The 26,938-nt window shown below is 37.9% G+C and overlaps 1 protein-coding gene across 5 annotated transcripts in view; it reads right to left on the reverse strand.

The window, feature by feature from the left end:
• MYO16 (myosin XVI) overlaps positions 1 to 26,938 on the reverse strand; it is a 388,271-nt gene that overhangs the window by 251,969 nt on the left and 109,364 nt on the right. For 4 of the 5 annotated variants that reach the window (XM_057397231.1, XM_057397226.1, XM_057397227.1 and 1 more), the window contains 2 exons: positions 24,552 to 24,812; positions 424 to 494 (listed from right to left, as the gene is read on the reverse strand). In XM_057397231.1, coding sequence (XP_057253214.1) covers positions 424 to 494; positions 24,552 to 24,774 — 294 coding nt within the window. In that variant the 5' untranslated portion in view covers positions 24,775 to 24,812. Of the gene's footprint in view, positions 1 to 423; positions 495 to 6,904; positions 7,037 to 24,551; positions 24,813 to 26,938 lie in introns of those variants that run through there. The other variant, XM_057397230.1, reaches the window with a different exon arrangement.

The raw sequence follows: 26,938 nt of genomic DNA on the forward strand, positions 1-26,938 counted from the left end.
AAATGCAGATGTGTTAAGTATCCACATGTAAGAAACTGGTGCAATAAAATATGAAATAAAAAAGAAAAAGGAAAAATGTTACAATGTGGTGTTTTTCAAACAGGACCTGTGAATCTCTGAACCACATAATTCTATCTTCAGAATCAAGCAATATTGCCTTTATTCTTACTGCACAGATAATTTTTAAATAAAACATTTCATTCTGCTTTGTTACCATTCCTATGACATGATCCATCCTTTCATAAGCAATTTGAAAATGACCACGTATTCCACATGCATAGCTGGATGCAGTCATAACGACTGTGGAGGGCATTGTAGATAAAGAAGTTATTGCTAAGCCTTTTGTTAATGTGCCCAACATGTTACTGAGAATCCCACCATATTTATCCATAGTCACTAACACCAATCTTCAATCACTCTTACCAGATGGAGCAAGGAGCCTCCTGAGGAAACAAGCATATGAGGGTCAGCACCATCCTTCAATAGCCGTAGAACTGAAATATCAAAGAAAAGAGAAACAAGAATTAATGCAGCAATATACCTGAGCTGTTAATAGGATGATTCTTCATCATCTTCATTAAGAGACTTAATAACTATGCAAACCTCCCAGATAACATTTGCAAAACTATCATGTCAGCATTTCCCATCTCGTCTATTTTAATGGCTAAGCCTGGAAGCAAAGAACCGTTTATAATGATGTTAAATATGAACGGTATCGAGGACTTCCCAAGCGGACAGATGAGCTTGTCAGTTTGTACATAGGGGATAGCTGGAGAAGAGACCCTGTCTCAAGGTCACAATCACCCGACTAATCCATTTTGGAGCAAAATCACAGTCAACTGGTTTTATCTTACTTTGCAGAGTTCCCATGAGGTTTGTTGGCTTTTTTAGTAAATAACTGAAACCAGTGTTCATAATCTAAATCCCTTGAAATTAATCATAATGCCAAACCTAAATGATCTGCACTCAATTTCACCTTTCTAGTTCATTGTCAGATCACTGATGCAGCATAATTCTTAAAATTATATTTGAATCAAACTCCACTCCCAGTTACATGTATTAAACCCCTCTGAAATCAAAACAGGCTTATAAAGGCAAGCAAAACCACTACTCTTCATACGGGTGCTCACTCAAGTGTGAAAAATCAGCACTTTTTCCCCATGGTCTTTATTGCCTTTATAACCTTCTCACTTGGAATCAAAGCATGAACTGACTCATGCTACCGGCGTTCATTCCTGGAACAAAATTGCACAGTAGCAATGCCAGATGTTATCAGGGGAATCAGCACCAGCATTGCAACTCTGTCTTCACTAAAGTGGTACGAAGGACCCTTTCAAAAGGCCTCCCTCCAGGAAAATAACTGCCAATAATGTTTCCTGCGTAAGAACATAGGTGGTTTTACCTCCAACATCTGGAAATCCTGGTTTTAATTTCTAATTAAAATTCCTGGATGGAGTTGTGCAAAGGTCTGCAAAGAAAGTTTAAGTTCGGAGTTCCCTAGAAATGTGTTCCACTGCAGTGTCTGTCCTACAGGAGGGCCACAAATCTGTCTCAAGTCTCTTCTGACTTTCTATGTGTTTTTGTTCTCTCTAGAAATATCTTGCAACTCCATTTTCACTATAAATTTAAACTTCTTCCAGCATTCAAACATTCAGTTGACCTATTTGAAAGGAGTCAGTTTTCTTTTCAAATATTGTCAATTTACACAAGCAATGTTGACCAGGTGCCCTAAAAAAAATCAGCCTAAGAAAGAAAATATGGCTAAATGGTTGCAAGCCTGTAAAATTTAAGTGAAAGTGTTGTCATCATCATTACTAAATAATTCACACATAATTAATACACTGGTATATTGGACAAATACTTATAATAGTTAAATAATTTAATCTTTTGCTCTTTTTAAAACTTTGAAAATCAAACATCAATCTGAAGTATTGTATAAATTCATACTTTATACATAGTTCCATAGTACCTATTTCTCCTCACAGAAAGTTTTGCAACTTTTCATTTACACAACTGTAAAAGACTTGAATGTTCTGGCAAATGCCACTTTGAAAAATAAGTACTATTAGAAGTCACTGTTGTCCTCCAAAAGTAGAAGTGGAACATTAAGTAACATGAAATAAATGAACTGTACAAGATCTGCCAACCAAGATGAAAAGTACTGAAGAAGAGGGGGAGGGTGGAGAAATATTTACAAATTTTCACTACCTTGGAAAAATGAATGAACAACAAAAAAAGCAAGTATTTCTTTCTGCTCTCAGATCCACAAATCCAATACTAAAGTACACAACTGACTTCATCCAGACAAAGACTGGTAAAAACAGAAGTTCAGAACTAAGTTCTTTCCTTCTTCTAATAATTAAATTGCTGAACACATATGGACATGCTTCCTCTACCTCCGGTTTTAGTGAGTAAAGATCTTATTGTAAATCCTTCCTCCCTAAGTAAGTGTGCAACTACATCCACCTCAAGAGTTAATATTTTCAGTATTCCCCTGTTATGCCATTTCTTTAGCAGGCCACAAAAGATGAATGCTGTATCACATAAGATTTCTTAAGGCTCCAAAAGTAATTTCATTCTGCCAATCACATCAGGATTTCACCTGACCAAATTAACACTCCGAATTTTTCCCCTTCCTCCATTCCTGTTTTTCAGGGATTAAAAAAAAAAAAAAAAATTACTATGGCTTGGTTCCACCTGCAGCAGTAGTCTCATTTGCAAACATGGGAATCAAGGCAGATAGTCCTTAAAGGTGTAATTTTCAGAAATTACTAAACTGCCATAATTCTGGCTTTAACTGTTTACATCAGTGAAAGCATTTGACTCTCTGAAAACACTGTCCTTACAGTGTATTCTCACAGACTGCACTGCTGTGAAAAGGCGGAAGGCATGTTATCCACTGCATGGCTTATTCTTCTCTTTTGCCATCTCTCTCAACCTATGCAGCGCACATTCAACTGGACCAATAAGTCTAATCTTTTTTACTATTATTACTATTTTTTCTTTCTCCTGGCAAGGTCAGTTTTCAACCCAGTCAAGGTGGCTGACTGCACAGCTCCTTAAGCACCAGCACAGAGGACAGAAATGCACACATCATGTGGAGGCAGAGCAAGCACAGTGCGTTTGGGTGGAAGAAGTCTTAGATTGACTAAGGCTGATAATTAAATAACATCCTCAGTCTGTGCTTCTACAAGGTGGGATAAGCTGATTAAGGAGTGAATGAAGAGTCTATTCCCTTCCCTCATTAACAAAAGGACTTGCACATCATTTTCCTCTGGCTGCTTCTGCAACTTGGAACTGACTCTAATGGCACAAAATAACCCCAGCAAAAAAATAAAAAAATAAAATGCAGAGTTTCCTGTTGGATCATGGAGAAAAACTCATTCATTGAAAGTCCTGGGATCACCAAATCCAGCTTCTGGGTAGACCTCTCTTTTGGCAGGACTAGGACACAAAGGAAGGTCATAGGATTGGGAAACTGCATTTCTAAAAATATTCCAAAATAATTTAATCTGAAGCCTAAAATAGCAACCAAGTGACAGAAAGGGTATAGAAAACACAGACTATTTACTGAATCTCTTCCTCCCACCAAACCCCCAGAGACTTGGTTCTTATAGAGAACTTGTACAAAATGAAGTAACGCCTTTTGGATCCATTCTGCAACCTTACTGTTGAAACTAAAAAATGACAGACCATTTCTAGATCTGAGATAGAAATTTGTTAAGAATGTTTTCGCTTTACTTCTTTTCCCCTTAGCAGAAATGCAGACCAAGATTGCAGCATAAAGAATATGAAAACTGCAATCTTAAAGTAGAATATTAAATAATTATGATCATAAACAAATTATCATAAAAACTTAGGGCACATGGATAAAAGCTCTGTTCTCTTTGGTTTATTTTTCCTCATTATTGCAAGTAGCTTAGTCACTGCTTCAAGGAAATTCATGTCACACAGACTACCAGGACAAGATATGCAAACTCATTTCAATGGGCAAGAGTCTTTGTTCTGAATCAAGATTATGTGCTACATTCCTCTGTATATAAAGTAAAAAACATTTCTCTTTTTTGAATCCACCCCCCCACACCCCCCCCCCCAAAAACACAGTAAGAAAATAAAATAAAGAAAAGAAGATCACAGAAGCAGAATCCCGCTCACTACTATGCAACTCACTTGGGTCATTCACTTAAGACTTTTACTAGTCAGCGAGAAAATCTTCACCTTATGTTCATGTTTTCCTTCTGATAGAACTATTCTAGTTAATGCTAGCAGTTGGGATGAATTGCCTAATGAGGATAGATTGTCACAGGTCTCCAGAAATGCTGTAGCTCTTAGTTAATGCAATTTTTACAGTTCTGACAAGACTTTCTTTTAAAACTTTTATTTATTTGTACTCTTTCATGGAAAAGAATTCTCCAGAAAAGATGAGGAATCTGTAAAGAAGCTTGAAGGCAGGAAGCTGACATTTACTTAGGAAAAAATAAAAAAGTGAAATTTCCAATAAATTCTCAAGCCCTTCCTATGTGTGTATGAACAGGTCCATACATTCTCTGATGACTTTTAGATTTGACACACAAAACATTCAACTACTTACAGTAGAAATTCACACCTAATCTCATAAAAGGTGTTTTAGGAAGCACTGGAGTTATAAACTCTCAGCATTAAAAAAGATAATAATCAAAGTAGCTTCTTACGTATGCCTGATTTTACAATTTTGACTAAATGATTCCTGTGAGCTGAATAGCTTTCCACACTTCACTGACTGTATTGACTACATTACAATTTACTATGTAGCCTTATAATCCAGTAAAGGCAGTATAGTGCCTGTTACCAGCCACAGGTCTTGCACTTACTTCACATGTGGGACTTGGGCTGTAAGTCTGGGATTGTCTTGGCTTGTTTAGCTATTATAGCAACTGGCTAATGACAAAGTGACAATTAACCTGGCATGTTTTAGTTTCATTTAGCTTTGTGTAACTGTGCTGTTAACAATTTCGATATATACAGAATAACTAGTACTTAGCTGTGCTATGTTGAATAGCATTTAGCTACACTGGCATCCACAGCTATCCAAACCTTGTATGTTGCAAGTAAAGATCTGAAGTGACAGCAGACCCTGGAAGGTGAATTCAGAGGATGCAGGGCTATCAATAACTCACCAGTGATCAGCTACTGATGCTAATGCAAACTTAGGATCAGGGCAATGCGCATTCACAGCAAACCCAGGCTTAGTAGAAACAGAAGGGGAAGAAAAAAAAGTACCAAGCATAAGTAAAACTTAATCACTGGCCATCTGCTATGCTGGATATACAGTACCAGTATATGTTTCTATTAATCATTCCTCTGGGGAGCAGCAGCTAGCTAGTGTAAACTTTGTTCCTCTTAATATCTATTTTTGTTCTCTTTAGCTTAGCATGAATAACTGTAACTGGTAGAATTGTTCATTATATGCAGAAACATGACTTACTGCAGAAGCCTAGCTAAGACTGTGCTGCTGCAGTAATGGATTATCCTGTTCTCCTGCCTCAGGCTGCATAACTCCGCCGCCTGCCTGTCGCTGGCATAAGGCAAAGATTAGTTTCCAACTAGATCAACAATCTGGGAATTTGGCACTGGGCAATGGGTATGAATAGGGAGAATAGGGTAGACACCACTTTCAGCAACAGCTGAAAGCAGTTCAGGCATAAACTGACCATGAAATTAACCACTGGACAACAGAAGTGATGCATACTTCTAGTCTCCACTTCCACCAGTTACAGAAGTGTCATGTTTTGCCCTTTACTCCCTCCACAGTCAGACCTTTTGTCCAATGCTGACATCTTAAACTCTGTATAGATGTCCCACTAAGAATTCTTGCCATCTTCATGTCTCATTAGTAGCTGTTTCTTATTCTTCAGTCGTCACTGTACTTTCAGCTTGTACCGAAGGCACTTAGGAGGAACCTGCTATTCAACTCAGTTGTGTGCAAGAACAGATGAGTGCCAGTCTCCGGTAAGTTATTCTTAATCAGAAAAGCAAATGAAGTCAAGTAAAATGTCATAAATTTTTGTTTAATGCAGTTTTAGAAAAATATTTACCTTGCACTTTTGCTATGATTAAAATTAAATTTTAAAATTCCAAGTACCACTGTTGATAACTTATTCTTTTAAGTTGTCTTGTTCACCTAACAAACACATTTGTAGTAGCAATACTGTTACCACATCATTTCTAGTATAATAGCTGATGTTTCCTGTCAAAGCAAGCTCTACCCATCGGTTGAGAGTGGTTATTCAGAGCAGTCATGCCCTTAATGCACTTCTCAAAAAACTAATTTGTAATCCTACTTCTTTTACCATCCTTCAGATATTTCCAGTTATCACTGGCAACATCTGTCAAACACGTTCAAACCTTATCTTCTCATTTTCTGAAGAATTCTTGGAAATAAATTCCCAACTTTGCTGCATAAAGATTAAAGACAACAAACCATAAACGAAATATGCACACCATTTGGACAGCTCAGTGCACCATTCACAGAATGCAGAAATGAAGAAAGGAAAATTACTTTATCCATACTGGCAGAATTTGAGAATGTTAGCCTCACATATCCAAGCTATACTCGCCACCGTCTGAACAAAACACTGATCAGGATAGGGCTGACATCTTCCCTGGCAGAGCTCCCCTAGTTCATAATTTTTTCAGGCATCCAGGAATCAGATTATCATGACCACAGAGCAATCAAGCCCACTGATTCTCTGCTGCATTTAAAAGTGTGATGTGAACTGTCAGGCTGATTCCTGAGCTCCAGTCAACTCAGTGTTACCTTTAAAAGAAACAAACCAAGCCACCAAAGAAACAGACTGACAGAGGTAGTGTGACAGGTCCAGAAGACACCTCTCCCAGCTTTAATGTTAGGCCCAGATCAAAATACCTGTTAGTCCTATCCAATATTCTCTTTGTGCAGAAATTTATCAGACCCCAGGCTTGGAAGCTGTTGAGAGGCTTCATCACTCCTCTGTGGAAGTGAATTTCAGGCAGCACAGGTAAGCACATGACAAGACAGGTCCCTTAACTTTCTGCCCAGTCCTCTGCTACTTTCCCACCAGGCCCTGCACCCTCAACTATTATATGTCCATGCCCAGGCATCCACCAACCCTGGCAGCTTCCTGCCTAAGCACAGTCACTCTGGAGGGCAAGGACACAGCCCTCCTGCTATCTGATGAACTTGAACTGGAAAACCACACAGAAAATAACGGTTGTGTCTCCAGGCCACACAGACACTAAGTCAAACTTCAGTGAGATCTCTAGAGAGGGTCACAGCTCCCTCAGTGAGGCAGATATTTCTAGCACTGTAGAGACAACCAGAATAATTTATGAGTTTAGGGACTATGATTATTTAGTAACTGCTAAATTTAAAACTCCTTCAAGCACATTCGCCTGCTTTCATTCAGTTTAATTTTTATATACATGAACTTTAATGTAGTCTTTGCCTACACTAGAAAATACGAAGGCCACAAATCTAATAGCCTAAATAATGCTAATGTGTGCCTCTTACAGTGCCAAAGCACAGTGATACAAATTAATTTATAGCCTTATATCACATGAAAAAGTGACAATGACCAACAGCCCAGTGTGGCACACCTGAGTTAAGCTCTGAAACGGCAGGAAAAGCATCTCTTTTTAAGACACTGAAAAGACAGGTATTCACATGGAAAACAGTGTAGACTCTGAAATCATTTCAGAGGAACATGATTTTAAAATAAGTGGGTCACATTACCTAACAGCTACATCCGATTTCTCTTTTTCTGTGCGATATTGTCATGGTTTAAGCCCAGTTGGTAACTCAGTACCACGCAGCTGCTCGCTCACTCCTCCCCCCTTCTTCCCCCCCACTCCCAGAGGGATGGGGAGAGGAATCAAAAGAATGTAGCTCCCACAGGTTGAGATAAGAACAGTTCAGTAACTAAGGTATAACACAAAACCACTACTGCTACCACCAATAATAATAATGATAAAGGAAATAACAAGGGAAGAGAATACAACTGCTCACCACCCGCTGACCGATATCCAGCCAACCGAGCAGAGATCTAACCCCTTCCAGGTAACTGCCCCCAGTTCATATAGTGGGCACGACGTGCTGTGGTGTGGAATACCTCTTTGGTTAGTTTGGGTTAGGTGTCCTGTCTCTGCTTCCTCCCGGCTTCCCCTCCTCCCTGGCAGAGCATGAGACTCACAAAGTCCTTGGTCAGAGTAAACATGACTGAGCAGCAACTAAAAACGTTGGTGCTATCAGCGTTGTTCCCAGGACAGATATTTATTCCTAAAGTCTTCTTTTATTTCTTTTTTCAGTTCACAGCGTTCCAACTCCTTCCTGCTGTATAGCTACTCTTTCAAATAGAAGAACCCTAATTTATATAATTTACCTGCAAATACATTGCAGTGTATTTGTAAACAGTGGTGTAAATCAAAGTAATTTAGAGAGGAGTGGAAACAGCCCTTCATTTCTATGGCCCAAAGATACTGCTTGCAAAGGGAAAGCCCAAGTCACTAGGCAATGGTGGTGACCTCTTGTTTTGCCCCTGTTTTGAATTAACTCTTCCAGAGCTAGAGCTTTGGCCAGCTGTAGTAAGGTCTGTCTTACTCGCTTATAAAGCTTTGATTTTACCTCACTGTAACTCAGACCTGTATCTATTAGACCTGTTGCTCAAATGATTCACTACCACCTCACAAAAAAACATATGCTTAGCTAAAAATATTGCTTCTATCATCAAAGCTGATAGCACAGCAGGGGTTTTGCCAGCATAGCTACTTCCCAGGCCAAAATAGCTGTGTCATCAAAAACTGGCAGCACAGAGCTGACTGAATTCTAAATTTCCGGTAGTGGGATAAAATTACAATAAAAAACAAAGCTTTTTAAAATATACCATAAGATGAACACTCTAAAATTAACCTTAGTGGAAAGTAGCTGATCATACAGTAAACTTAAATATGGCTTTTCTCACAGCTTTCACTTCCAGCTAGCTCATGTGGGTTATTTATTTCAAGTTTTAAAAGACCAAAAAAAGGAACCTAATATCTTAGCATTTAGGTCATCTACTGCATTCTGTACATATATTTTATCTGTCTCCCATGTGTGGGCTCTCCTGGTGGTCCTGACAAAGGTGACTAAAACCACCAAGAACATCATCGGCAAGCTGTAGTCAGTTTTTACAAAAGCTCACACCCCGCATCGTTCACTTTAGGAATATATGTCAATCTGAAAACTCTTTAAATTACTGGTGCAATTCTAAAGCTAATTTATCTGCTACAGACATCCTGACTGTGTTAGAATGTTTGTAGAACTGAATGTTTCAGATCTTTATAATACTTTACTACATATGTTAAATTTACTTGAGACTTTGCAAGATTCCAGTCTGATAGTCATTAAATGGTAAACACTAAAACACACATCAGCAAAATGACTCATTCTGTGGTCAGCAGCTTCATTTAAAAACAATTGCCATTCCATGCTTTTCCCTAATGTAACAGCAAAAGTTAAAGAATTAGCATATATCACAAATATTCTGCTGAACAGACTGTACACTCCCTCTGTTTCAACCATCATGTGTGTTGATCCTACCTATGCCAACGTTACTTAATTGGCATAAATCAACTTACTGCTGACTTATATTCCATATGAAGCAAGACTCAGTCCTCTTATCTCTCACACCATGAAGAGCAACTTTTAGCCAGCTGGTTTAGTAGCCCTGTAAACAAGTCAATACAACTTAGAGATATTCAAGGACAACAGGCTATTATCCTGCTTAGTAGCTGCTAAATGGTACTAATTACCAGCTGTAGGCCACTGGCTGTTGGATTCTGTGTGTATAGCAGAAATCCTAGTGTGTGCACAAGGGCACAAACTTAAACCAGGCAGTATAGAATAAACTAGGGACATCAGCTATCTATGCATTAATCAAAAATTATCGTGCATGCCAGGGGAGGTTTAGATCAGGTATTAAGAAAAAAATTCTTTATGGAAAGGATGATCAGGCATTGGAACAGGCTTCCTAGGGTTGTAGTGGAATCACCATCCCTGGAAGTGTCAAAAACCATGTGGGTATGTCCCTTAGTGACACAGTTGGACTTGGCAGTCCTGGGGTAACAGTTGGACTTGATGATCTTAAAGGTCTTTTCCAGCCTAGTTGATTCTATGATTCTATGTGGCATATGAGTGACCAGAACTATGTAGGAAATGTCTGGTTCCAGGAATATCTCAGTACTTGACATATTCAGCTCAGGCACCACCTTTCACAGGATGTTTACATAGTCAAAATCGGAGCTGCTTTCCTCTGGTTCATGCCTCCATACACACACTCCTGCCCTCAGCCTTACAAGAGCTGGTATAGGGAGCTGCACTCTTGACATGCATTATACTTTCCTTAGTGGTAATACAAGCAGTTTATATCTGATAGTCTCCAAATCTTTATTCTTCTCTAATTTTGAGTCAGCTCTTTCTATCCAAAGTACAGGGACATGAAGGGTCTGAGGCATACAGCTAGACTTTCTCTCACATCTTGGTTTCCAAACTCCCAACCTTCAAGGAATTCTTTCACACTTAGCAAAGGGCTGGCTTGTCACATTTCATAATAAAACACAACTTTTGTAAGCTTGGTCCATTTCTGACAGGATAGCCCAAATTCTGTCATTTACTCTTGACTGATGTGTGTTCTTTGCACAGGTGCCTTTATCAGTGGTGACTACAACAAAGGTGCAACTGTAAGGCAACTATGAAGCGTCTAAATAACACTAATAAGGGTCTTGTCTGAACTAAATTTGTTTTAATAGATACTAGAATCTTTATTAGTCTCCTTTATATCTGATGGATGACCCGGATGACCAGCAAGAAGCACAAATTGCCCACAGACAGGTCCATATAATCTCCTCCAGTCAGTGCTGCCAACTGCACAAGCTCAGCCTCCTGGAAATCATTCTTCTGTCACTCATCCTATAGCTGTTTCGGTATGCTTGCAAGTTCATTGCATTCTGGCTTCATTTCCCCACACCAGTGACAGCAATCACCACCACTACCAATACGCCAACAACAACAAAAAAAACTAAAAAATCAGCTATGACCATATAATCACCCTAAGGATGACAGATCACGTATATAAAGCCGGCACAGCAGAAAAGTGAAGCCCGTGACTACCAGTTTCTTAAAACACCTCAGAATAAGCAAAGGAAAACATTTCTATATGTCTGCTTTGAGGTAAGGCTATCACACTTGAAGATTGCAGCAATATAGACTTCACACGATTTCAATGTTCAGTAGTCGAAATACAAAAATCATTCAAGGACACAGAGGACTGAAATGACAATTTGTAATTGTTCATCTAAATGCAGCTTCCAAGCAAAGAGACAAATGTGAAGCAAAAACAGTTCTGCATTCAGTATCACCATGCTCACAGATGGCTAAGCCTGCACACCAATTTTATGTAGGGTAAACCTACACTTGGTTACCTGTGAAGCATTTGAGGATCTGGGGAACCTAGGATGAGATGTAGGAGAAACAGACCCTCTGCCTCATATTTAATACTCAACACCTCTTCTTTGACACCAGTAAGTGTCTACAAGGCCCAAATTATCATGCCAAAGCTGGTGTAACTAGTAAACCACAAAGCAAATTTTGCTTTATTTATGCTTTATTTAAGATTTTACAGGTATGGATTGCAGTTACAGGCCAGCATGGAGAGGACAAAATTATACTCACACAGCACATGGTATAATCATGTGTTTTTCATAGCTTACGGAAAGCAAAAGTCTGACATACAAGTTGACATTTTTATTTGGCTTTGAAGTAGAATTATCAATTGTTCCCCACAGAAACCTCTCTGTGGAGAACAACTGCTTTGCCTAGTTTGTTTTTGCACTACCATAATAAAAGCTGCCTTAATTCAATACCCCAGTTAGCTCAGTCCTCTTCAAAACTCAGATTGGTGTTGGACTATGGACCTTCTGAGGTTCCTTCTAGCCTGACTGATTTTGCAACTTCTTGAATTCAGCAGTCTTGATGTGAACAAGGGAACAAAGAAAAGGAGCGACCAATACCACAACGCCTGACAGAAGAGTGCCTCCGAGTTCTGAGTAATACCATTGAGCCCATGTCCACATGGAGCCACACAGTAGGTTTAGGCTGTGGTGATGAGCTACAAGTAGAGAGGCTCAAGCTTCTCAAGTGATACACAATGCCACATTTTCTCGTTCACTCAATCTACACACCTGACTCATAAATCAGGCAGAAGCCAGGGAGAACCCTGCTCTAGAAGCGCCTAAGTTACTAATAGAGAAAGTTACCTAGGTTACCAATACAGAGAGAGACGTGGACTAATCCAGGAGAACATGAATGTATATAACATATACATATACAGAGATAGAGTGAGATGATAAACTAATGCTCACGTCAGCACCTTTACATCTTTTTCTGTCCAACTTACCATAGCCATAGAATAGCTTGGGTTTGAAGGGACCTTAGAGACCATCTAGCTCCAAACCCTCTGCCATGGGCAGCAACACCTTCCACTAGACCAGGTTGTTCAAACCCCTGTCCAGTCTGGCCTTAAACATTTCCAGGATGAAGCAGCCACAATTTCTCTAACTTATATAATTCTAAATATTTATACCATAGAATTTTAAGGGAAAGGTTTAAAAGCAAGCATCATCTAAAATTCATCCCATACAGGAAGCCAGTGAAGTTCAGAAGCTGATTATTAAAAGGTTTGATAGCTAGTGCCCTCTTATAGGATGCCCCTTTTAGCAGACTAAGGGGCAAAGCAGTAGTTTCAGTTTCACACAGATGCTTCCAGCTTTAAGAACACTTCAAGTCATATTTTCTGTACTATCAGTGGGTACATGTGGAAGTCTAGAACAATCTACCACTATATGCCAACAGTATGTGACTGCTAAAATCTGGAGCTCAGTAATTGAATTCTGCAACTGTTATGTTTGCCTTTAGACTCTGAATGTAACAAACCCTAAACAGTGCACACTGTAAGAAATTGCGCACTGCAACCATCTCACTGCCCAGTAAAATGATGTGTACTGCTTCATGGTCACATATCCACTACATTGTGATAGAGAGTCACAGGAAAGAAACATAGTAAAAAAGCAGAATGCAGCCCCAGGCTGACTGTCTGGGGCTCCATTCTACCTTGAACCTTTTACATACGTTTAAAATCCTTGTGTAAAGCTGGACATTTAGAAATATTGTCAATTTCACCTTAACGGTTCATCTTCCCACCTCCATTCCTGGATGCAATTCACACAGAAACACAAGCTAAAATACCCATTCCCTTAGATTCATTAATAGTATTCTTACAAGGTTCAGTTCCTCCGCTATGATACCCTGTTACAGTGATGGCTGTGATTAACAATAATCAAGAAAAATCAATTGCCTATTCATTATTCCATATAACCATTTTACTCATTTCTCTCACACCTATAGAACTTGTTCACTGTCAGCTTGAAGTGCAAAAGGTTTTAACAGCTAAAAAGCCTTGCGTACTGACTTAAGAAGACACCTCAGTATACTGAGAAAAAACAATCTTCCAATTCATGTCTCAGAGAATAGAAAGATGAGTGAAATACTAAACAGAATATACACTTTGTTAAGAATTTTTAAGAAAAAACGGTGGGCACTATACGAATAAACTTGGCTCTGCCTCTGACATATTGGTATTTTTACTGGGAAAGGTACAACAATTCAGGCAGAAGGAAAGAACAGAGTGACAGAAAAATGCTAAAGAGACAGACTTAGCAGTTAAAAATAATTTGCTGCATTTGGCTATATCGGCTATATTAATTTAGTTCTACCTTCAGAGCTTCTAGAGGAAGTTACTCCACTTAGTTATTCCACTTCAAACCTCTGAGCATTCTTCTCAATCCAGCAATTAATATCACAGTGATAAACTGTGATCAAGTCCATACATTGCAGAATCACAAAATAATGTCTTTCCCCTTATGCTAAAATATTCCATTTTATTAATGTTCCTCCAGCGTGACAAAGTAAGCATATATGCTGCTGGAAAAAGGCTTCTAAAATTGAAATGAAAAATCCAAGACACTTTAAAGAAAATAGAAAAGGCTATTCTCTATTGATTTCTGTAGTTTCACAGCTTAATTGCCATGATAAGGTCTGACTGAACTGAAAACATTTTAAAGTGATGCTGAAAGATGAATACAGAGAAGTTTCCCCTTTGTACTGAAATATTATTGGAAATTGATCTGAAGTACAATAAATACATTGAAGAACAAATCAACTACAAATTGGACAGAAAAGATCCTGTTCTTGCAATCTATTTATTTCACAAGTATATACTAGGATCTTCTGCCATCTCAGCAATCTTCCTTTTTAATCAGTGCAGTACCTGCCTCTCAGTGGACACCATCTTTCATTGAGAGAACAGGCTTGTAAATGCTGCCAATTTATAGCCTTGCATCCCACTGTGGATCCCCTTTGAAATGAATAGGGAGAATGCCAGGTGCCAATTTGTTGGTTGTTAACGGCTAAACAATCCTATATTGGCATGGCAGTGAATTTATGAGTGAATGGTCGTTGTATCTTTTGCTGCTTTTGGGTGCCAGAGCATGGTAAGTGGAAAACTTTTTACTATAGCATGGAAAGAAAGGGCTTATGGAGAAAAACACAAACATGGAACTACGAAGGAGCTTGATAGGCTTCAAATGAAAAAAAGGACAGATACATGATTCTATATGTCTACAAAGGTTATCTCTTCAGACCAGATTATACTCTGAAAGAGCTGGATTCTTGTGTGGGGGTAACAGCCTTCTGAATATTTTTTCTTGACATTTTAGTTTGTGAAATCCTTTTGAATTAGACCCTGATCATGCAAAGTCTTGAATAATTTGCATACAGACTTGTCCCACTGAAGAGAAGTTTTGTATCATAGTTCACCAAAATAAATAGTTGAGAATTTTGAAAATGTGACCAAAAGCAAATACATAAAATTCTTAGGAAAAATTGTGCATTTTTACAAAGATTTCCTCATAAATATTATGTTTTACACTTATAATTGAGGCATTGTTTAAAACTATGACTTCTAGTTAGCCAAATGTGTTCTTGTCTGCAACAGGAACTCAAGGATTCACTTACCTACATACAAAGCAAGCATTTTGGCACCTACATTTTAAAAACCTGTGCTTTAAAGAAAAATCCAAAAGCTAAGCTTCTAGAAACTCTGTTTATTAGTAAGAAAAAGACATACTTTTCAGACAGGTGATCAACAAATCCTCCAGGGTAAACTCTGAGATACCCAAAACCAACAAATGGGAATTGCTAACTTTAAACACATCCTGATTTATTCAGAGCTTAAATATGTGAAACAGGACTGCAAATAGTCTAGTATATACTCCTGTTTTCAAGACACAGCAGCAGAGACGATGACATCAAGGTTTTCATACAGCAGCTTACTATACAGTCAACTTTCTACAGGTTATTATACTATAAGCAAGACCACCTAGGTTCAACTTGGCTTTCAGGCCCCTTCACCAGGAGAAAGCTATGCCAGGCCAGATGCTGCTTGAGAAACTTAAGGTTTGGGGCCAGGGAGAGCAGAAAACAGAAGAAGCAGTGAGAAAGAGAAATGCATAGACCTAAAAAGGCTATCAAAACAACCTGTAGGGTAACAGAAATGGGTGAGTGACAGCTCCAACCTCAGTTTTATGGAGAAAAGGAGGAAGCTCTAACTCCATTTGATGGTAAGACAGATTAATTACATTTGGTGTGAACAGCACTTCTTAGGAGGAGACCCAAAATGGAGGAATGCTTTCTCTTTCCTTTCCTACTTGGTAGAGGATATCTGTTCAAATCAGTTAGTTGTGGGCATGTACAAAACCAAAAACTGCAGCTGAAAATGCAGGAGGATTACAGTGCTAAGAGAAAAGCAGCCAGGGAACAGAGGCACTCCTGCAGTTAGGCAGCTCACAGGGAGAACAAAAGGGAGAATAAAATCTACACTATCAAGCCTATCCTTTGCTTTTTTGATATCTTTTTCTGTGAGTTTTATTTTTTTTCCAAAAAAATAAGTGTTGCATACTAGGAATCATACACACTTCTATCACCAAAAACCAGTTTAACATCCAGTTCTCATGTCAGCTTTACCAAATTACTAAAAATGTAACACATGGACAAAAAATCTAAAAGCACATATGGATCCTGTAGGGATTCAAATATATTCAAATTTCATCTCCCTGTGATTTTATGATTGCTTTTGAAATGGGATGCTTTAATTACTTAACATCTGTTACCCAATAACTAAAGGCATTATGTTTCCCTGCATCATAACAGAAAGACGCCTTGTGTTGCTGAATTCAGCACACATGGAGCTAAACAAGGTTAACAACCATGCTGAACCTACAGAATTGAAGGCTTGCTCTGGTTTGAAATGTGCCTCTATCTTCCAGGCCTTTGAAACAGATTCTTCATCACTGGGTAGATTAAGATGGTTGAGTGATGCTTCATTTTTCTATATACAGAGCTGATTGAATCACTAGCAGCAAGTCTGACAGTCAGCTTTTAGTGTCTTCCAGTGTTACAGACACAGGAATCCCCAATACAGAATGCATGTTTTTGTCCATCTTGTGGATGTATTAATTTATAATATACATTTTTCATTCTTTCCAAGAGCCTCGACTGGGCAAAGTTTTATGTACTTCATTTATTTCATATGCTCTGAATAGTCTCTTGACTTCACTATTCAGTGCCTAGTGTTCATGTCTCTTAAGGACTGGACAATAAATATTAAATAGTACAATTTATCATACATATGTATTGTGATTTCTTTTACAGTAGTTCCTAGTAAATAAACATTTGCCAACAGTCAAATTTATATTATCATCTAACATACAGATTTCTCCTCCAATTCAAAGGAAACTAATTGTAAAATCCAAAATAGCTCTGTATGGGCAAACCAACCTATTATTATATGTATGCACTTTCCTGGGGTGGGGGAGGGTTGAGAGGGAAAAGAGGTTTATGTGAAGTTTAGAGTGACAGTAAATAGCAATCTTAAACTAAACTATATTAAATAATAGCAACACAATCCTGAAACAAAGCACTATAAAACCTGAGAAACCTATTTGTGGTTTAAATTCTAAGAAAGGACTAAGCATGCTAAAGTAAGGAAATACAGAATATGCTATCCCTCAGATACATTTTAACTGTCCTGTAGTTTTGTTTCAAATGTTCTTGACTATGCTGTTTCAAATTCCTCAAACTGAACTAAGGTTAAACTGATTATTTATTTTTTTTTGGTCCCTCTTCATGATATCACTATGCAGCAAATTACTAATTGGTGTAATTCATCTTATTTCCTGTTAATACCAGGATTGACCCACGATTTCAATTTTCCATTTAGGCATCTTTCTTTTCTCATGAAGGTTTACATGTGGATGCAAAAATGCTGCAACTGTTTGCCATTTTATCCTGCTCAGGGTTGGAATGATGGGTGAAAGTGAGAAGGTTTCCTAAGAAAGAGTGCACAGAAAACTGAGAAAAACTACTCAGATTACACAAGCTAATCTTGATTCACCAGTTGCATTTGTATTTCTGGCCTTTATGCTCTTGGTTATACACATATAACAAGGTTATATATCTAGTAAAAATACCCTATGCATTTAATTTTTCTCATGATATCACTGATAAAATTTCACCCGTCTCTTCAGAAGGCTCTAGATGAGACAAACATTATACAAAAGAAATGCTAATTAAAGTACCTTAGGGAGGAAAAGGGAATGAAAAGACAGAGACATTAAATATTAATCTTAAGCAAGGCATGCAGATTTTTAAAGGTGGAAGTAAACAAGAGTGGGTTCTTGTCATTTGGGATGCCATAGAATTGATTTGAACTTTCACACAGAGGTCCTTCTCTTTTCAAGAGTCACCCTTTTTTAACTCAAGATTGTTTTGGTTTTTGACTAATTTAAGGAAACTCTGATTTAATGATAAAGACCCAACTTGGGAGATTTTATGCTACACCTATTTTTCACCTTTTCCCAAAATATTAAGCATAATAATGTGTTTTATTACCTTTCTGTAAATCTGTTTTATTACTGCAGTTGTCTGTCTTTAGTAAACTTCTATATATGTTTCATTTCTGTCTAGTAGCAAAGATGCCTCTGAAATACTGACACACACACAAAGCCAATCCTCATCCAAGGCTTTAGTGAATTTTAAAAACAAGGTATTGCTGTGCTTTCTCAGAGCCTTGCTTTCTAACCATTTACCCCAGCACATGCAACAGGCAAAATCATAAAAGCTGCCTTCAATCAATTTGAGGAAAAAGAGGTGTCACTGAACATCTAAAAAGGTAGGTTGAAAGTCAGAATCCCAAGGGCACACAGATTAACTGAATATATTCCCACTCGTCTTAAATTATACAAATGTTTGCGATGACTAGTCTACCTTACATACTCATGGTGGTCTCTGCCTCTTTCTCCAGTTTCCCGCTACCTGACAACAGGCTTCACATTAACGGAGTCCTACCTTCACAAACCTGCCACTACTTCCTGTGTTGTAGCTCTTCCATCTCTTTAAAAAGACTGCTGGCATCTCTTAAACCTGATCTGACAATCAGAAAGTTTGCCCTGATATGTTTGCCAGACACAGACAGTGTAACCCACTTTCTTCCAGAACAGCTTGTCTTAACCAACCAAGCTGTTTGTACTGGAAGAAGAACACTAAAGCATAAGCAAGCCTATTGTAAATAAAAAGTCAGTTAGAAGATTCAGAAACTGCAAGGAAATAATAACAAACGTGGTTTATTTCAGCTCAGTTTCAGCTTCAGTTCTATTTCAAATGGTTTTTATATATATTTCTGTGAATAGGAACAGTCACTATTACATCTTTGACACATTCTCCTAACTATTGAAAGCTAATGGTCAGCTCATTTGCCACCCCAAATTAAAGACACATTCTTCTTTTGAACAGATTTTGCCTTCCCCTGCGCCTTTTTTATAACCCAAAGTTGTTAAGATGCAAATTGCACTTCAGCACCAGCCCCACCTGTACCCCCTTTTATGCTTCCTTACAAACCCTTTAACTAATGTAACTGAAATTTATCATAATATTATACATTATACAGTGCTTATGAAAAATAACTAATAATACTTTATATTGAATACTCCAATCCTCTCAAATATCATGATACTACCAAATCTCACAATAGCATTAAATCTTTTAAATAGCTGGAGAGATTGACATCACAGGCTGGAGAGTAAGATGGGATCCATGGCTTTTAACCTGCGCTAAGCAGCTACTCTGCAGTCAATCTGCTGGGCCTAGGCCCCAGTCCTGGGAGGTCTTCCTCAGAAGAGGAAGTACTTACAGAAAAGGTACAATACGGGTATCTTCTGCTTTTTAAACCACCTTTTCAAAGCATCCCTTGATGAGAGAAGGCAAAGTAAGACTAAAGGCAAAGGGTCAGCCCGGTAGTTCTGCAGGGGTAGGAAAAAGCTCAGACAGAGTTGCAGAGGACTGAGTAAAACAGAATCAGGCTCAACCTCCACTGAAAGGACCAAGAATCACTATTACAGATACAGCATTAGTGCTAATACTCACTTTGTTATTGTGGCTATTTAGAATCACAATGCTGCCACAGAATCAGCGTATTGCCATTCAAAAGGAGGAAGCAGGCTTAAGTTTGGTTTAGGAAATCTCCATTTTCCTTTTAAAATGCTGATTTTCACAGGAGTACCCCTTTTGTTTCAAGACTGAGTTGATGGATCTCTGGACTTCCTACCCTCACCTTCCACACTGTCAGCGTAGCAGACCTTTTGGTATACATCATGACTACATTACAGCTTAAGAGTTTTCAGAACAAAAGATACCACATATGCAGAATTCCTGAAAGTCATGTGATCTGGGTGATGTTGCAGGATGTCTGAAAGGCTGGGTTAGAGTATATACCAAAAAATGACTGAAACTAAACCCAGTGCTTTAGTTTCCCCCGTGCTAGATACAGGATTGTCACATTCACTTTTTGCTACTCTTTTCATTATGGCAAATTTATTTGTCAGTTCATGGTCAAAAAAACTACATCTTTCAAAGCAGCCACCTTTTCTCTTTGTTGTCAGTGGCAAGAACTCCATCATTACTTCAGGAAGGATGCTTATCCCTTATTGTCAAGAGGCCAAAATACCAAGATCTGTTCAGCACAACTACCTCATATTTGAATCGGAAACTCAGGCTCAGATTCACTCAGTTCATTTCCTAATTGCTTGTATAGGCGTCTAAGCTGATGTGCAGGCTCAGCAAATACTAGAGTATGTGCATCAGGGAAGATTATTAGAGTCCATGTCCATGCAAAGTGTAGATGCAAGCATGCCTATTTCATAATGGCAAGAAATGGGATGCAGAAGTCTGCTTGGCTACATCTCCCAGTTTGCAGTAAAATTATATGACTGATGTCAGGGGGACAAATATCCTGCTGCCCATTATTAATAGGGATTTAACATCGCACGTAACAAAGCTATACAGGATTTAAAGGGAAATGAACTACATGTATCCCCTTGCCAGCAGTAGAGATATACAAAACCAGCATCAGAAAACAGTACACTCATTTATTCACCAGCTTCTGCTTCTATACATGACGACACTGAGAGTGATATTGCAGAATCTCTCAAAATCTTCACTGTTAGTACTGTGGGTGAATGTGCCCACCAAAGCACACTAACTAATGATCACATCTATCAGCATGCATTATCAGAGATGTATTTTGTGCCCCGTAGCAGCTGCTATAGTAATCTTGGAGAAGACATATTGCATTCTTCATTCATAAGAAAGACAATGAATTTGTAAGAGTGAAATTCCAATCAGACTCAGGTGTGAAACGTGTCTGCAGTAGCCACATTATAAATTTATCTTTATAGATAGTCATGGTATCCAATTTATCACACCTACCAAACCCCACTGCTTCTTACCATTTCAAAATGTGCTGTCCAGTCTATATCTTTTATGATACACCATGAGAAATGAGCCCCTGAACTTGACTTTGGAAGCTACTTCTATCCCCTTCTACTGTTGTGTCCTCTTTCCACTTTCCGTATTACACTTTTTGGATTCCTTTCATAGAACTGTAAAAGATCTCTCTAGCAGTATTTTACGCCTATAGAATGGACGTTTTTTTCTTGTTGAATTATTGCCAGCTACATTCAAACCTGTTCAGATGTAAGCATTGCTTTATCACTCTCAAAGGCCTTCATCTCCACCTTTTTAATCTCTTTTTATAATTACTCCTGGTTATGTTGTTCGTCCATGAGCTCATGCAATGTATTCGTATTTTCTGCTTAAGCAGTGTATGTGACAGGTTTATTTGTGATCAGACCCCAAACCAAGTAAAACTACTCCAGGATTCATAAGCAAACAGGACTCTGCTTAACAGTCTCAGAGGAGCACAAGGCAGTCAAGCTGACTTTGGAAGTGCTTCAATTTAAAGACTGTGGGAAGCACAGAACTGCATTTAAGAGCCCAAGATCTGCAAGCAATTCCTACATACATCTAAAAATGGAAGAAAATGGCCCAGTGGCAGTTCGTTGTGCATGAGTCTACTCTTTTGTGATTTTGTTTCTGTATACCCTATTCCAAGGGTAAAACTGGAAGAAAATTGTATGAATTCCTGAATTTTAGCCTTGAGATTTTTGGTTTCTTTTACAAAACCCCCTCATCCTGAAAGCTGTGAAGCTTGAGGAATTAAAACCACTTTGAACCAAAGGATCACAAAAACAGTACAATAACATTTACAGTCTCATCACAAAATTGACTATGTGTATCCAGCTGTTTAAAGTATCCACATAGCACGGTTCTCTTCTTGGACACTACAGTTTGCTCATACATCCTGAACAGCAGCATCAGGCTTACTCACAGCCAGGTGAATTATATTATACTTTGAGTGGAATTAATCTCTTTACAGTCATTGCACTTCAAGCTCACAAAATTAACTGCCCATAAGGAAATGTGTCACCTAAGAGAATTTAGTCTATTTGAGTGCTGAATATGTTGTACCACACCTTTATACTTGTTGTCAAATATCTTATTCGAAACAGAATATCTAGTTTCAAAATTAAATTATCTCTGAAAAATTAAAGACATTCAAACTGCATTAAAATACCCTGCTGCTGATAATGTTGACTAGAAAAACCTGAATTTTTTAAGATTTGCTGAGTTCTCATCTTGATCACTTTCATCATTTATTACAAAATACACAATATTTAGATCAGTCTGAACCCCATTTTTTTCCACAGGATAACTCATCTTTTATAGCAGAGAGGGGTTTATGCTAAGGCATTAAATTATTATTATTAATTCGTGTTAAGATACTTCTTTGCTACTAACTTATATTGAGCTATGGTTTAAAATGTTTGTTCAATGCTCAGCTTTTCCAGGAGAAGCATTTTTTACATATTTATTACTGACTTTGTTCCCTATATTCAGTCTGACTGTATTTGGGAATGCTCTTGATTACTGAGCACACTGTACAGTAAAAGACAGATCCTGAAGACCAGACAAGGATTTGTAAGAAGAGAGGAAGGCTGACAGGCTGTTAAAACCTGTCTCCCACCTCTGTTTGCTTAACCCAGTATTACAGTCTCTTTTTCTCAGTCCCCCAGGGTGTTTCACCAAAAGCAGGGCGTGACATTCAATGGTGTGACATTCAGAGTCAGCAAATGTGTGCTCATTCCCCTCTGCAGCCTTATATCGCAGTCATTTCTGCCTTAGGACTCAGTGAAGGGAAGGATTCAGATCTTTTTCACATCAGAGCTGTATTTACTCAAGTTGTACCGATAAAGCTGATGTGAAGTTGCAGTGAGATGGAGGATACTCTGCACAATTACCAGGATCTATCACAAGTAGCTTACTGCCTTTATATACCCATTAGGAAATAGTGATGTGTAATGTGAATGATGAATATTGAATGAATGGCTGAAATATGAATAAATAAAAAAGAGAAACAGATAGTGCCAAAAGCCCAACTTCCCCAGCTACAGCTGTTGCAGAGGTTATGTCAGCCTATGTCTAGCCTGGATGTACGGATTGAAAACTCATTACTGTTCAGAGGCACTAGGTGTGCTTCCAGATCACATCTTCCAGTTCAGTTCTCTCTGAAAAAAACCTAGTTTGCATGCTCCATAAAACAAGTCCAAACACAGTAAATGGATATGATATTTACTACAAAAGCATATGTCTAATTTAAGCTGAAATCCTAATGTAGATGTATTCACTGAAGAATCATGGTTGGATGTTCCACTCAAAAACAGTAGTAGGAGAGCAGCTTTTATATCTATGAGTTTAATTTTTTTTTTTAATTTTTGTTTTCTAAACACATTGCTTAAACACGTGTTGTTCAAACCACGACAAAGCTACATTTTTTCATAATTCATTTTTCAAATATCTGACTTTTATAGCATGCTAGGAGTTACAGCTAGTACTATGCTTGGGCTTTACAGAATGTTGGGAGCTATGGGAACAAGGAGGAAGAATATCTTCACTTATAATCCCTGTACTTCTACACACTGGAGAGAGAAGAAAAGGTTGTGAAGCTTATTTGTGACTTAGTTATAAATGATGCCCTGGGCAGTCACTGGATGAAGTCTTTGATTCATTTCCTGGGTAGATCTAAATGTATAGGACTATACCTCAATGATAAGCAGTCACAGTTAGAGCAAATGCCCATTAAAATGAAGGTTCAGGAGTGAGTAAAAAAAAAAAACATACCTTATCAAACTGATAAAAAATTAGCATAAACTTGCCAATTCATTTGTGAGATGTGACTCCATTTCAGAGCCTCCTATATTCAGACAGTTTTGTGTTAATGTGATTACAAAGAGCTGCCATGAAATCTGTTTGCACAGGGGTTGCTAAAAGCATTGAATCAGCTCTTTTCTTACATCCCTCACACACAACAGTATGGGGATTCTTGGGGACTTATAAAACTTGAGAGATCCTCACTGCAAGGCTTGGTTTCCTTTTGAGGAATAAATCAGATTTTCTCAAGATACTATCAGCTGCCCCAGGAATTCAGCCACCACCAGGAAGATAAAAACAGAACCCCTAAAATCTGGGTACACGTTTCAAAAGGACAAACATCATTTTCACCACCAGAAAGATAAATCACCATCTGGTGTGACTATGGGTCAACACTGTCTCATTGCTCTATCCAGGCCAGTGCCACTAGTAGCATTCATTACTCCAGATTTTGGCTAAAATTGAGAAACTAATTTTCTATGGCTTATGTAGGTTTATAAGAGGCCACTCGTAATGACGATCATAGCCCTTACTGCTTTTGAAATATATTCGTTTATACATACAGTAACCTCAGAATAAATTCATTAGGTTTCTGGTTATTCTCCACACCTTATTCATTTCGGTAACAATCTAAAACACTGTGTATGCAATACATGCCTGTATATTCTATTACAAGAGTGACTGCTATCACATGAAAGAGTATTTTTCCTAAAGACAGGTGAGCTTTTCCTCTGAAACTTTTACTATTCAGAAAGAATGTATCAGATCAAAAGTACTAGAGTACCTTCTTTATCATCATGACGTATGATTGCATCCCGTATCATATCAGCAAGATTAAAATGAACTCGATTCTTTCCATGTTTCAGTTTCTTCACGTAGCCCGCCCATTTCTGGAAAGCTTTTTCTCGCTCATAATATGCCTTTATTTGGTCACAGCGCATCCGCTTCACCAGCCGCTGCCGCTGGCCGAGAGGGAGGGACTCCAGCAAGCACTGCTCAATTTCCATCTCATGGGACCGAAAAGCATTACATAGCTGGAAACAGCCTGAAAGAAATTAAAGATGAACACATTTATTTCATGCAACAGCATGTGACATGAAACCTCCACCAATTTTTTTGTCCTAACTACATGTAAGTCTATCATGTGAGCTCCCCCTACTTGACCAATGCTGACTACAAAGTATATACCATTATAATTTAGTTTTTAGAAACAACACATAACTAATTTCATTGAACCACTGATGCTTTTTAAAAATCCAACTCAGTTCATGTAAACAAATGTGAATAGAAAGAAGTGCAAAAGTTCAGCTGTGGGATGGGCAAAATATCTAAATAATATAATTCAAGTGGCTTGCATTTGGTTACAAACAAGAGACTATTTTGCAGGGAAATGCCACTGCTGATGCCCACCCTTCCTTTTTATTAATTTTCATCTTGCTTTAGGCTATAAAATTCCTGTTATTCAGTGAGAAGAAAAATCATCATAATTATAATGAGCTCATTAGCATGCAGTGGGTACTCAGGCAACTATCTATTAAAAACATCAAAGTCATTTCAGATTCAGATTATTTTTCTTTCTTTTTTTTGCATTGTTTAGAGCCAACCAAATGCAATCTTCTGATGAAACTGTCAGATACTGAAATCTTCATGTGGAAAACAAATCACAAATGTGTCTTTGATTCAGTTAATCCTAACATTAGTAGCATTACCTTGAAGTTAAATTCCTCTTTTGTTGTTACTGCTAAATCTGGTATATTTACTGATGATGCAGTAACAGTGATGCTCTTTTCTAATATGTTCACTTTTCCACTGAGAAAGACAACCATAACATGCTGCTAGCTGCTTTTCAGGAGACAGTTCTCTTACAAAAGAGGACTAGTGTATTGTTAGATAATTTTATTGCTAGAGTCCTTGGATGTGAATCTACATCAATTGATGATGTACCCACTAACCTGCCCTAAGACCCTTTGACGGGGTACCAAATCACTTCTGATTCTCATGTTCTACTTTATCTACATACTTAAATTTTCTTCATGTGGGAGCCAGGTGCCCAAATTTGTAATTTCTAAGGACTGTCAGCAGTCCAGATGAGGTTTTTTCTCTTAGTTCGATGGAAAAGCTCTTGAAGGGGATGTAGACTCAAGTCACCTTGGGCACTAAATACCAAATTAAGCACTACTGTGCAATTTTAATTAGGCCTGCTTTTGTTTACTTATTTTGCAAGTGCAATTCCAAGTGTGTAATTATACCGCCAAAGAACCTCTACCTCATTCAGGGAGCTAGCAGAGCAGTCTTGACTAAATGACCACTTTCTTTTCTGCTTGCTGCTTAACATATGTTTAATCTACTGAATACCATTCAAACCATGCTCTGAAGGCATAATTAATAACTTGACAGTCTTTTGTAAAGCTCACATTATCATAGTGCATAAAAACTTCAAAAATATTTATTTATTTTCATTAAAAAGCGAGGGATAAAGGGGCATTCTTATCTACATTCTGTACTGAAGAACTGAAAGATAATTATTTTCTTTTTAAATCACTAGTTCTGGGTGTCCAATTCAAGAATTCTGTATTCTTTTCTTAAATGTTTTTGTTTTGCTTTAAAGGCACGGTATTCTATAAACTATTATGTATCATAATACCATAATAAAATATTGGGAAAGTGGTACTCCTAGGTCTGAATGTCCATCGCTCTGTAAGTTATATCTATTACATTATCTTTTTATTCATTATATTACTACATGATTTTATTATACATTATATATTGTATTCTATTGTATTTGTACTCACTACGGATTAGAACCCAAGTTCTCAAACCAGACTTCCCAAAATTGAGGAGCATACATCTATACAGAAAGTGCCCGAGTGTCTTCTTGAGAAACTCCCATGACAGAAGCAGGCAAAAAATACAGTTCCAGATGTCATATTCAGCCAACTTCTTTCAACACAGGCTATCCTTTCCCTCCCTATAATTTCTGTTCTTTTCTTAGGAAAAAAAAAAAAAGTTGTCAAACTAAAAAAAAATGGAAACAAGTATTGGCTTGCACTAAGCCAAAACACAAACCCTTTCTTTATGCATGTCAAAAGCCAACAACTCCTTCTGTGTAACAAGATTTTCCATTTGACCTTAAATGATATCTTTCATTTCTGAGCACATGTCAGAAAAGAC

The sequence above is a fragment of the Pezoporus wallicus genome, unplaced genomic scaffold (genome assembly GCF_028554395.1).
Source record: "Pezoporus wallicus isolate ANWC-B61680 ecotype Strahan unplaced genomic scaffold, APGP_CSIRO_Pwel_v1 contig_1851, whole genome shotgun sequence".
Taxonomy (NCBI): Eukaryota; Metazoa; Chordata; class Aves; order Psittaciformes; family Psittacidae; genus Pezoporus; species Pezoporus wallicus.